This window comes from Oncorhynchus keta, chromosome 19 (assembly GCF_023373465.1).
Source record: "Oncorhynchus keta strain PuntledgeMale-10-30-2019 chromosome 19, Oket_V2, whole genome shotgun sequence".
Lineage (NCBI taxonomy): Eukaryota > Metazoa > Chordata > Actinopteri > Salmoniformes > Salmonidae > Oncorhynchus > Oncorhynchus keta.
This window is the reverse complement of record NC_068439.1, coordinates 69,435,693-69,448,589: the sequence shown is the minus strand read 5'-3', so window position 1 is coordinate 69,448,589 and position 12,897 is coordinate 69,435,693. Positions and strand designations below refer to the sequence as shown.

General features: G+C 42.5%; 1 protein-coding gene across 6 annotated transcripts in view; it reads left to right on the top strand.

Moving 5' to 3' along the window:
- Nucleotides 1-12,897, top strand: part of LOC118398780 (unconventional myosin-VI-like) — a 128,698-nt gene that overhangs the window by 77,374 nt on the left and 38,427 nt on the right. For all 6 annotated transcript variants that reach the window (XM_035794476.2, XM_035794475.2, XM_035794479.2 and 3 more), the window contains 5 exons: nt 616-743; nt 920-1,015; nt 1,321-1,491; nt 6,151-6,189; nt 9,360-9,453. In XM_035794476.2, coding sequence (XP_035650369.1) covers nt 616-743; nt 920-1,015; nt 1,321-1,491; nt 6,151-6,189; nt 9,360-9,453 — 528 coding nt within the window. The remainder of the gene's footprint in view (nt 1-615; nt 744-919; nt 1,016-1,320; nt 1,492-6,150; nt 6,190-9,359; nt 9,454-12,897) is intronic.

Here is a 12,897-nt window from a genome sequence, read left to right as displayed (position 1 = left end):
CCCCTTTTACAATAGAAGCCTGAAACAAGGTTCTAAAGACTGTTGACATCTAGTGGAAGCCTTAGGAAGTGCAATCTGACCCCATTTACACTGTATATTGGCTATGCAATCACTTGAAAATCTAGAAATATTTTTCCATCCCAATTTCTTTTCTTTTTTTTTACTGTCTTTTCTACGCATTAAACACCTGCTCTCTCTCTCTCTCTCTCTCTCTCTCTCTCTCTCTCTCTCTCTCTCTCTCTCTCTCTCTCTCTCTCTCTCTCGACTAACCTATGGAAAGAGTGAGTCACTGCAGCTCTAACTATGGATGCGTCATTCAGTCATGTCTTAATGAGCCGTTGTTCTCTCGTGCAAAGTGGTCTGTGTAGGTCAAGGTCAGACTATTCTGAACTGAAACATTTTCATTATTTTATTACACCTTAAATTGGTTTTTGGCAGGTACACCACCCTTCCCTAGCGTAATTGGATATCTTACACTGTCAGTGGCCCTGGACTATAGAAAGACTAAACCCCTAATGAAATACGTGAAGCAACAGGCTAGGATAGCTCTAAGGCTACACTGACTTATTGGATACAGTCATTTTGGGATCTCTTGACCGCTGTGTCTGTCTACAGACCTCGTGGAGGCCAAGCTGGTGGGCATCCTGGACATCCTGGATGAAGAGAACCGTCTACCTCAGCCCAGTGACCAGCACTTTGCAGAGACCGTACACAACAAACACAAGAACCACTTCCGACTGACCGTGAGTTCTTCCTTTAACCAGGATTCATGTCCTTTCTCTGTGTACTTATAGGTTGTGTGTGTTTTATCGTCCATAATGTCAGTCGTGGGTTTGTTAAGCCATTGGAATAAGTCTTGTCTCTGTGGTTGTATTTTTTTCACTTATTTAAAATGGATAGCGTGAAATGTGTTCCTCAGGTGCCCCGGAAATCAAAGCTGCAAGTTCACAGGAATGTGAGGGATGACGAGGGATTCATCATCAGACACTTTGCAGGAGCTGTGTGCTATGAGACGGTACATTTATGTTCACAAAATGACACCGCAGGATGTCTGAAGGCTAGAAAACATCAACATTACTCCTTTTTATATGATCAGACTTCGGTCTGTTTAAGTAATCCGCTATGTCCTTGTGGTAGGCCTATACTGCAGCATCTCCAACCAAACATTCTCCTCCTCTTTGACACCTGCACAAAACCCAGCATGTGGAATTCACTTCTTTTTATCACAAGTGCCCCACTTATCTTCCAACCAGAGTATAATTTTTCTGAACTGGGTGTGCTTCTGCATCTTCAAGGTTCTACATGTTCTCTGAATTGCAGACCAAGTTTGTGGAGAAGAACAATGATGCACTGCACATGTCCCTGGAGTGCCTAGTGAGTGAGTCTAAGGACCGGTTTATCCGGGAGCTCTTTGAGAACTCCAACAACACCAAGGACTCGAAACAGAAGGCCGGCAAGCTCAGCTTCATCAGCGTAGGCAACAAATTCAAGGTGAGGACGAATTTTAATCTACTGCCTTTTACTTCCACACTTTATTAATGTGCTTCTCAACATGGTAGGGATCCCAAATGGGACACTACTATCTATTAAGTGTGCTACTTTTGACCAGGACCCATAGGGCATAGGGTTCCATTGATGCAGCCATGGAATACTGAGGGGGAATGGGTAGAAATGTCAATTTTAAAGGTCCAGTCTAGATGTTTTTATATCAACATCAAATCATTTCTGGGTAACAATTAAAGTACCTTACTGTGATGGGTTTTCAATTAAAATGGTCCAAAATATATATATTTTAATCTAAAAGCAAAGGGCAATTTCTCAATAAATAATTTTGCTATGACTGTCTGGGTGTGGTCTGAGTGAGGAGTGTAAAACTAGCTGTTATTGGCATAGAGGTTTTTCTTATTGGTCTATTAACTAGTTTAGTTATGTCACCAGGCTGGCCAAAACTCCATCCCACCAAAACAGGCAAATATTTCAGGCTGTCTTTTCAAACAGCACTTACATTAAAAGGGTATTATCATAATTTTCACAATTTACAGTATTATTACAACCTATATATATATATATATATATATATACTGTTTATGAAACATAAGAAAATCAAGTTTTTGACTGCAACTGGGCCTTTCACAGCCATAGCAGGTGTGTTCATGTTTGTTACTTTTATCTTGTATTTTAAATGCAAAACAGTAGCATCAAGGCTATTTTGTTACTATATAGTCATAACTGTGATACTTTCTTACTCTATACTGTGATCTTGTAAGATGTGTTAAGATGCTGTGTCTGTTGTAAGTGAAATCAGAGGAGCGTTCAGGTGCTGCAATATTCATTCATGTTAATAAGCAGTTATTGTAAGCTATCATTGGTACTGCTAGACACAGTGGAGAAGAAGGACAGTTGGAGTACAATAGTTACAAAAAGTTACATGCATACAATTTTATAGGATTTGAATGCAGCTTATTTTTCAGGGTTGCATAATGTGTTTTGATTTAATCTTCCTCTGGTTTAGTTTCCAGAGTTCATTTTGTTTCTACATTCTGTTAATGTGTTCTTCCTCATCTCTCTCCTTCCCACTGTTCCTCCTTCCATTCTGTCTCTCCATCCTTTCCCTACCCCCCATCACGCCCTGGTTTCTCAAATGACTGCCTCGCCTGGTTCACCAACTACTTCTCAGACAGAGTTCTAATGTGTCAAATCGGAGGGCCTGTTGTCCGGACCTCTGGCAGTCTCTATGGGGGTGCCACAGGGTTCAATTCTCGGGCCGACTCTTTTCTCTGTATACATCAATGATGTCGCTCTTGCTGCTGGTGATTCTCTGATCCACCTCTATGCAGACAACACCATTCTGTATACTGCTAGCCCTTCTTTGGACACTATGTTAACTAACCTCCAGACGAGCTTCAATGCCATACAACTCTCCTTCCGTGGCCTCCAACTGCTCTTAAATGCAAGTAAAACTAAATGCATGCTCTTCAACCGATCGCTGCTCGCACCTGCCCGCCCGTCCAGCATCACTACTCTGGACGGTTCTGACTTAGATTATGTGGACAACTACAAATACCTAGGTGTCTGGTTAGACTGTAAACTCTCCTTCCACACTCACATTAAGCATCTCCAATCCAAAATTAAATCCAGATTCAGCTTCCTATTTCGCAACACTCATGCTGCCAAACATACCCTCGTAGAACTGACTATCCTGCCGATCCTTGACTTCGGCGATGTAATTTACAAAATAGCCTCCAACACTCTACTCAGCAAATTGGATGCAGTCTATCACAGTGCCATCCGTTTTGTCACCAAAGCCCCATATGCGACCACTGCGACCTGTTTGCTCTCGTTGGCTGGCCCTCGCTTCATATTCATTGCCAAACCCACTGGCTCCAGGTCATCTATAAGTCTTTGCTAGGTGAAGCCCTGCCTTATCTCAGCTCACTGGTCACCATAGCAGCACCCACCCGTAGCACGTGCTCCAGCAGGTATATTTCACTGGTCACCCCCAAAGCCAATTCCTCATTTGGCTGCCTTTCCTTCCAGTTCCCTCCTGCCAATGACTGGAACGAATTGCAAAAATCACTGAAGCTGGAGACTCATATCTCCCTCACTAACTTTAAGCACCAGCTGTCAGAGCAGCTCACAGATCACTGCACCTGTACATAGCCCATCTGTAAATAGCCCATCCAACTACCTCATCCCCATACTGTTTTTTTTTTTTTTTTTTCTCCTTTGCACCCCAGTATCTCTACTTGCAAATTCATCTTCTGCACATCTATCACTCGTGTTTGAATGGCTAAATTGTAATTATTTCGCCACTATGGCCTATTTATTGCCTTTCCTCCCTTATCTTACCTTATTTGCACACACTGTACATAGACTTTTTCTCTATTGTGTTATTGACTGGATGTTTGTTTGTACCATGTGTAACTCTGTTGTTGTTTGTGTCGCACTGCTTTGCTTTGTCTTGGCCAGGTCGCAGTTGTAAATGAGAACTTGTTCTCAACTAGCCTACCTGGTTAAATAAAGGTGAAATAAAAAATAAATAAAATCATAGCTGTGATTTAAAGTCCAAAAGCTGTGTAGAGAGAGGGAGAAATACAGACAGGAAAAGTAGAGACATATAGCGGTTCAAATCAGAATCAGTCAGGGGAGTAAGGTAACTTGTCCTGTTCCGTTGTGTGCTATGAATCCCACAATGCATCAGTGAATAATGCAGGCAACACCCTGCTGTTCTCCAGCTAACTGCCTCCAGTCACCCCCTTCCCTGTCCCCTACCTCCCCAGTACTGGTTCTGTGCTGTCTCCCTGTTAATCGCCGTTTGTTTCCTGCATCACTGCAACACTTGCTAATGACATCTTGATGTCGGCAGCTTCCAATTCCAATCAATTGAGATTTTATTCATATCATTATCAGGAGTGTAGTATGAAGAGTTTGCAATGTTGTGTAGTTTGCAGTGAGATACCATAGCATATAGGATCAGAGAAATGTTCAATGACAGGATCAATGTCCACCGAGCAATTGTCCCTACAATCCCATTATCTTCTTATGATTCCATAATAAAATGATTACGATACTTATTGACCAGTGTACATGCCAGTTGGCAGTTGCCCCGAATAGGACTGCCTGCCAGGCAGCTACTGTACATATTAAGCAGCTACTGTTAATAGGGTAGTTACTGTAGAAAGTGATATGCTGTAGATCATAAGGCTTAGAGCTTGACTAAGGCCTAATCAGTGATTCAGCGTTTTGTACCTGTCTGTTCTCAGAGTTACAAGGTGAGATAGAGAGCGTTATCAGCTGTTTATTTGAGATATCCTGCTGGGTTTATAAATATTAATGTCCCTAGAGCAGTCTGTCTGTTAAACACAACTCTCTGCAGATTAAGGTTGCAAAATGACGGTAACTTCCCAGATTTTCCAGAAACGCCGGTATGGACAATTCCTGGACTTATTAGGGAATTCCAACTGGGATTTCTGGAAAACCGGGACATTTTGGGAAGGTTCCAGGGATTTTGCAACCAGAGCTCTAGATCAGTGACAGAGGGGCCAACAAGCGGTTATCTGTCTGTCATCTCAGTTAGTTGGCTACCATGCATCCATCTGTCTGTCATCTCAGTTAGTTGGCTACCATGCATCCATTTGTCTGTCATCTCAGTGTCCAGTTAGTTGGCTACCATGCATCCATATTTCTGTCATCTCACAGTGTCCAGTTAGTTGCCTACCATGCATCCATATTTCTGTCATCTCACAGTGTCCAGTTAGTTGGCTACCATGCATCCATCTGTCTGTCATCTGTGTCCAGATAGTTGGCTACCATGCATCCATCTTTCTGTCATCTCACAGTGTCCAGTTAGTTGGCTGCCATACATCCATCTGTCTGTCATCTCAGTGTCCAGTTAGTTGGCTACCATGCATCCATCTGTCTGTCATCTGTGTCCAGTTAGTTGGCTACCATGCATCCATCTGTCTGTCATCTCAGTGTCCAGTTAGTTGGCTACCATGCATCCATCTGTCTGTCATCTCAGTGTCCAGTTAGTTGGCTACCATGCATCCATCTTTCTGTCATCAGTGTCCAGTTATCTGCATCCATCTGTCTGTCATCTGTGTCCAGATAGTTGGCTACCATGCATCCATCTTTCTGTCATCTCACAGTGTCCAGTTAGTTGGCTGCCATACATCCATCTGTCTGTCATCTCAGTGTCCAGTTAGTTGGCTACCATGCATCCATCTGTCTGTCATCTGTGTCCAGTTAGTTGGCTACCATGCATCCATCTGTCTGTCATCTCAGTGTCCAGTTAGTTGGCTACCATGCATCCATCTTTCTGTCATCAGTGTCCAGTTAGTTGGCTACCATGCATCCATCTGTCTGTCCCTCAGTTCCTGTGGTCCTATCAGTGTTGTATTTAGGCCTGTTTGCATGATACATTAAAACAAAATTTCTTTGTCTTTCGTTTCAATGCGCTTTAACCATGAAGGTGTGTCTGTCGCGGCTGTACTGTTGCTTAAGTAGCTGTTTTGAGTGTTGGACAGGAGCGCTGGAGGCAGAGAGGGAGCAAGTACCCTTTAATAAGCATGTGTTCATGCCGTGTTGGACTAGACAGGTCTGTGGAGTTGGTCTGTATCACTGAACAAAGGTTTTCTTTTACCTCAACAGACCCAGCTGAACATTCTACTGGAGAAGCTTCGCAGCACGGTTAGTATTTACTACAGTGCTCAACAATTTACTACTTTACCCCACAGATAGGGCATCTAACTTGAACTGAGATCAGTTGTCATATAATATACACTCGCCTCACCATTTATTTTGATAGTTAGGATAACATGTGTACATGTGACTCTATAGATCTGAGATTACATGTTTTATATGTTGCATCAGTACAGAATGTCACCTTTTATTTGATGGTATTTTCACACATATCTGCTTTATTGTTTAGAAATGAAAGCATTTTATGTATGTAGTCACACCATTTGAAGAAGTTTTCACTTCACTTATATTGTATTAAAGTAGTCAAAAGTTTAGTATTTGGTCTCATATTCCTAGCACGCAATGACTACATCAAGCTTGTGACTACAAACTTGTTTGAACAATTTGTAGTTTGTTTTGGTTGTGTTTTAGATTGTTTTGCCCAATAAATTGTAAACTGCCCTGAGATTGTAAACTGTTATGGTAAAAGCATAGATTCAATATTGTGAAGATGGGGAGAGGTCTGTCCGTAATAAAGAGATGCTCTGATTTCTCACTCCACAAAGCAAGTCCTGCAGGCTCTAGTTTTATCTTATCTTAATTATTGTCCAGTCATATGGTCAAGTGCTGCAAAGAAAGACCTAGTTAAGCTGCATCTGGCCAAGAACAGAGCAGCACGTCTTGCTCTTCATTTTAATCAGAGGGCTAATATTAATACTATGCATGCCAGTCTCTCTTAGCTAAGAGTTGAGGAAAGACGACTGCCAAATGTCTTGTTTTTATAAGAAACATTAACCTGTCTGTGAACCCTCGCCAACAGCCAATGAGATTGCAGGGAGCCAAATCTCAAAAATCAAATTGATCAAACATACAAGTATTAGGCACCATTTTAAAGATACCATTCTCATTAATCCAGCCACGGTGTCTGATTTCAAAAATGCTTTACAGCGAAAGCTCCACAAACGTTTATGTTAGGTCACCACCAAGTCACAGAAAACCCCAGCCATTTTTCCAGTCAAAGAGAGGAGTCACAAAAAGCACAAATAGAGATAAAATGAATCACTAACCTTTGATGATCTTCATCAGATGACACTCATAGAACTTCATGTTACAGAATACATGTATGTTTTTTTTCGATAAAGTGCATATTTATATAAAAAAAATCTCATTTTACATTGGTGTGTTATGTTCAGTAATGTTTTGCTTCCAAAACATGCAGTGATTTTGCAGAGAGCCTCATCAATTTACAGAAATACTCATTATAAATGTTGATGGAAATACAACTGTTATGCATGGAACTTTAGATATACTTCTCCTTAATTGAATTATTATGATTATTTTTTCACCTTTATTTAACCAGGTAGGCTAGTTGAGAATAAGTTCCCATTTGCAACTGCGACCTGGCCAAGATAAAGCAAAGCAGTGTGAAGCAGCCAACAACACAGAGTTAAACATGGAGTAAACAATAAACAAGCCCGTAACACAATAAACAAATCAATGACACAGTAGAAAAAAGAAAGTCTATATACAGTGTGTGCAAAAGGCATGAGGAGGTAGGCAATAAATAGGCCATAAGAGCGAATAGTTACAATTTAGCAGATTAACACGAGAGTGATAAATGAGCAGATGATTTGAAAAGTAAATAAATAAAAACCTGCTTGCTGCAGGGACGGGGGCTTGGGATTTAAAAAAATATTTTAAAAATACAATATAAATATATGACAAAACACACATCACAACAACAGAGACAACACTACATAAAGAGAGACACAAGACCACAACATAGCAAGGCAGGAACACATGACAACACAGCATGGTAGAAACACAACATGGTAGCAGCACAAAACATGGTACAAACATTATTGGGCACAGTCAACAGCACAAAGGTCAAGAAGGTAGAGACAACAATACATCACACAAAGCAGCCACAACTGTCAGTAAGAGTGTCCATAATTGCGTCTTTGAATGAAGAGATTGAGATTAAACTGTCCAGTTTGAGTGTTTGTTGTAGTTTGTTCCAGTCGCTATTTGCATCGAACTGAAAATAGGAGCAACCCAGGTATGTGTGTGCTTTGGGGACCTTTAACAGAATATGACTGGCAGAACGGTTGTTTTATATGGAGGATGAGGGCTGCAGTAGATATCTCAAAAGGGGGATTGAGGCCTAAGAGGGTTTTATAAATAAGCATCAACCAGTGGGTCTTGCGATGGGTATACAGAGATAACCAGTTTACAGAGGAGTATAGAGTGCATCTAGCCGCTTGAGAAAACCCTTACCTGTCGATCTATAAATGATGTTTCCTTAATCTAGGTGGTTATCTGAATCAGGGTTAGTTTAGCAGCTGGGGTGAAAGAGGAGTGATTACGATGGAGTAAACCAAGTCTAGATTTAACTTTAGACTGCAACTTTGATATGTGCGGAGAGAAGGACAGTGCACCATCAAGCCATACTCCCAAGTACTTTAAACCCTCAGAGGTAGTAATAACACCTGTGGGAGGAGGGGCATTCTTCTTACCTAACCACATGACCTTTGATTTGGAGGTGTTCAGAACAAGGTTAATGGTAGAGAAAGCTTGTTGGACACTAAGAAAGCTTTGTTGTCGAGAATTTAACACAAATTCCGGGGAGGGGCCAGCTGAGTATAAGACTGTATTGTTGATGTAAATTGAGAAGAACGTGGGCCTAGGATTGAGCCTTGGGGTACTCCCTTGGTGACAGGCAGTGGCTGAGACAGCAGATTTTCTGACTTTATACACTGCACTCTTTGAAAGAGGGAGTTAGCAAACCAGACCAAAGACCACTCAGATACACCAATAATCCTTAGCCGTCCCACAAGAATGGAATGGACTACCGTATCAAAAGCTTTGGCCAAGTCAATAAAAATAGCAGCACAGTATTGCTTAGAATCAAGGGCAATGGTGATATCGTTGAGGACTTTTTAAGGTTTCAGTGACACATCCATAATTTTATCAATCTTCCAGTGAACATTTTTATTTTGTCAGTCCATAATGTTCAAGCCAATGTCCAACCAATTTAGATCTGGATCACCAAAGAGGTACTCTGTGGCCATCTTCAGTGTGGCTGCTGTCAGGGCTAACAACATGAAATTACATATAGAACACTTCAATTTAATAGGATATCTATGGCTAACAGCCTCTTCTCCCTCCCTCCCTCCCAGGGCTCCAGTTTCATCCGTTGTATCAAGCCCAATCTGAAGATGGTCAGCCACCAGTTTGAAGGGGCCCAGATCCTCTCTCAGTTGCAGTGCTCAGGTCAGTATATACAGTGCATTGTTACATTACATTGACCCTCGTCACTGTACACATAATGTACACAAAAAGCAAAAACAGATTTGCAAATGTATAAAAAATATATATATATATCATGTTCACATAAGTATTCAGACCCTTTACTCAGTACTTTGTTGAAGCACTTTTGGCAGCAAGTACAGCCTCGAGACATTCAGAGACTCCAGTGTTGTCTTTGCTGTGCGCTTGGTGTCGCTGTCCTGTTGGAAGGTAAACCTTCACCCCAGTCTGAGGTTCTGAGCGCTCTGGAGCAGGTTTTTAATCAAGGATCTTTCTGTACTTTGCTCCGTTCATCTTTCCCTCGATCCTGACTAGACTCCCAGTCCCTGCTGCTGAAAAACATCCCCACAACATGATGGTGCCACCACCTTGCTTCACCGTAGGGATGGTGCCAGGTTTTTTCCAGATATGACGCTTGGCATTCAGGCCAAAGAGTTCAATCTTGGCTTCATCAGACCAGAGAATCTTGTTTCTCATGGTCTGAGTCCTTTAGGTGCCTTTCGTCAAAGGCTATCGTGCCTTTTACTAAGTTGCTTCCGTCTGGCCACTCTACCATGACGGCCTGATTGGTGTAGTGCTGCAGAGATCGTTGTCCTTCTGGAAGGTTCTCCCATCTCCGCAGAGGAACTCCGGAACCCTGTCAGAGTGACCATCGCGTTCTTGGTCACCTCCCTGACCAAGGTCCTTCTCCCCCGATTACTGAGTTTGACCGGGCGGCCAGCTCTAGGAAGAGTCTTGGTGGTTCCACACTTCTTCCATTTAAGTATTATGGAGGCCACTGTGTTCTTGGGGACCTTCAATGCTGCAGAAATGTTTTAGTACCCTTCCCCAGATCTGTGCAATCCTGTCTCTGAGCTCTACGGACAATTCCTTCAACCTCATGACTTGTTTTATGCTCTGACATGCACTGTCAACTGTGGGACCTTATATAGACAGACGTGTGCCTTTCCAAATCATGTCCAATCAATTTAATTTACCACAGGTGGACTCCAATCATTTTGGGGTATAGTGTGTAGTTTGAGAAACATTTTAGAATAAGGCTGTAATGAAATAAGGCACGCTTTTCTAACTGCTGAATACCAATTATTAATCACTTACATCATCTATTATCAGTTAGAGATCCCTCGCAAAGCAAATGCTCTCTACAGTGGCTTGCATTAGTATTCAACCCCCCCTTAGCATTTTTACAATTTTGTTGCCTTCAACTTGGAATTAAAATGGATTTTTGGGGGGGTTTGTATCATTTGATTTACATAACATGCCTACTACTTTGAAGATGCAAAATATTTTTTCTTGTGAAACAAACAGGAAATAAGACAAAAAAACGGACTACTTGAGCGTGCATAACTATTCACCCCCCCAAAGTCAAAACTTTGTCGAGCCACCTTTTGCAGTAATTACAAGAACGTCTCTTGGGGTATGTCTCTATAAGCTCGGCACATCTAGCCACTGGGATTTTTGCCCATTCTTCAAGGCAAAACTGCTCCAGCTCCTTCAACTTGGATGGGTTCCGATGGTGTACAGCAATCTTTAAGTCATACCTCAATTGGATTGATGTCTGTGCTTTGACTAGGCCATTCCAAGACATTTAAATCTTTCCCCTTAAACCACTCGAGTGTTGCTTTAGCAGTATGCTTAGGGTCATTGTCATGCTGGAAGGTGAACCTCGGTCCCAGTCTGAAATCTCTGGAAGACAAACAGGTTTCGCTCAAGAATTTCCCTGTATTTAGCTCCATCCATCATTCCTTCAATTCTGACCAGTTTCTCAGTCCCTGCCGATGGAAAAACATCCCCACAGCATGATGCTGCTTCACTGTGGGAATGGGGTTCTCTGGGAAATGAGAGGTGTTGAGTTTGCGCCAGACATAGCGTTTTCCTTGATAGACAAAAAGCTAAAGAAGAGTTTTAGTCTCTTCTTCCATATGTTTGGGGAGTCTCCCACATGCCTTTTGGCGAACACCGAACGTGTTTGCTTATTTTTTCTTTAAGCAATGGCTTTTCTCTGGCAACTCTTCCTTAAAGCCCAGCTCTGTGGCGTGTACAGCTTAAAGTGGTCCTATGGACAGCTACTCCAATCTCCGCTGTGGATTTTTGCAGCTCCTTCAGGGTTATCTTTGGTCTCTTTGTTGCCTCTCTGATTAATGCCCTCCTTGCCTGGTCCTTGAGTTTTGGTGGGCGGCCCTCTCTCGGGAGGTTTGTTGTGGTGCCATATTCTTTCCATTTTGAAGTTGATGCAAAGAGTCAATATTTGCAGTGTTGACCCTTCTTTTTCAAGACCTGCAATCTGCCCTGGCATTCTGTAAATTAACTTTTGGGCCATATCCTGACTGATGGCAGCCCATTCTTGCATAATCAATGCTTGGAGTTTGTCAAAATTTGTGGGGTTTTGTTTGTCCACCCGCCTCTTGAGGATTGACCACAATTTCTCAATGGGATTAAGGTCTGGGCAGTTTCCTGGCCATGGACCCAAAATATCAATGTTTTGTTCCGCGAGCCACTTAGTTATCACTTTTGCCTTATGGCAAGGTGCTCCATCATGCTGGAAAAGGCATTGTTCGTCACCAAACTGTTCCTGGATGGTTGGGAGAAGTTGCACTTGGAGGATGTGTTGGTACCATTCTTTATTCATGGCTGTGTTCTTAGGCAAAATTGTGAGTGAGCCCACTCCCTTGGCTGAGAAGCAACCCCACACATGAATGGTCTCAGGATGCTTTACTGTTGGCATGACACAGGACTGATGGTAGCGCTCACCTTGTCTTCTCCGGACAAGCTTTTTTCCGGATGCCCCAAACAATCGGAAAGGGGATTCATCAGAGAAAATGACTTTACCCCAGTTCTCAGCAGTCCAATCCCTGTACCTTTTGCAGAATATCAGTTTGTCCCTGATGTTTTTCCTGGATAGAAGAGGGTTCTTTGCCGCCCTTCTTGACACCAGGACATCCTCCAAAAGTCTTCGCCTCACTGTGCGTGCAGATGCACTCACACCTACCTGCTGCCATTCCTGAGCAATCTCTGTACTGGTGGTGCCCCGATCCCGCAGCTGAATCAACATTAGGAGACGGTCCTGGCGCTTGCTGGACTTTCTTGGGTGCCCTGAAGCCTTCTTCACAACAATTGCACCACTCTCCTTGAAGTTCTTGATGATCCGATAAATGGTTGTTTTAGGTGCAATTTTACTGGCAGCAATATTCTTGCCTGTGAAGCCCTTTTTGTGCAAAGCAATGATGACGGCACGTGTTTCCTTGCAGGTAACCATGCCTGACAGAGGAAGATCAATGATTCCAAGCACCACCCTCCTTTTGAAGCTTCCAGTCTGTTATTCGAACTCAATCAGCATGACAGAGTGATCTCCAGCCATGTCCTCGTCAACACTCACACGAGAGTGTGAGTCAACACTTAACGAGAGAA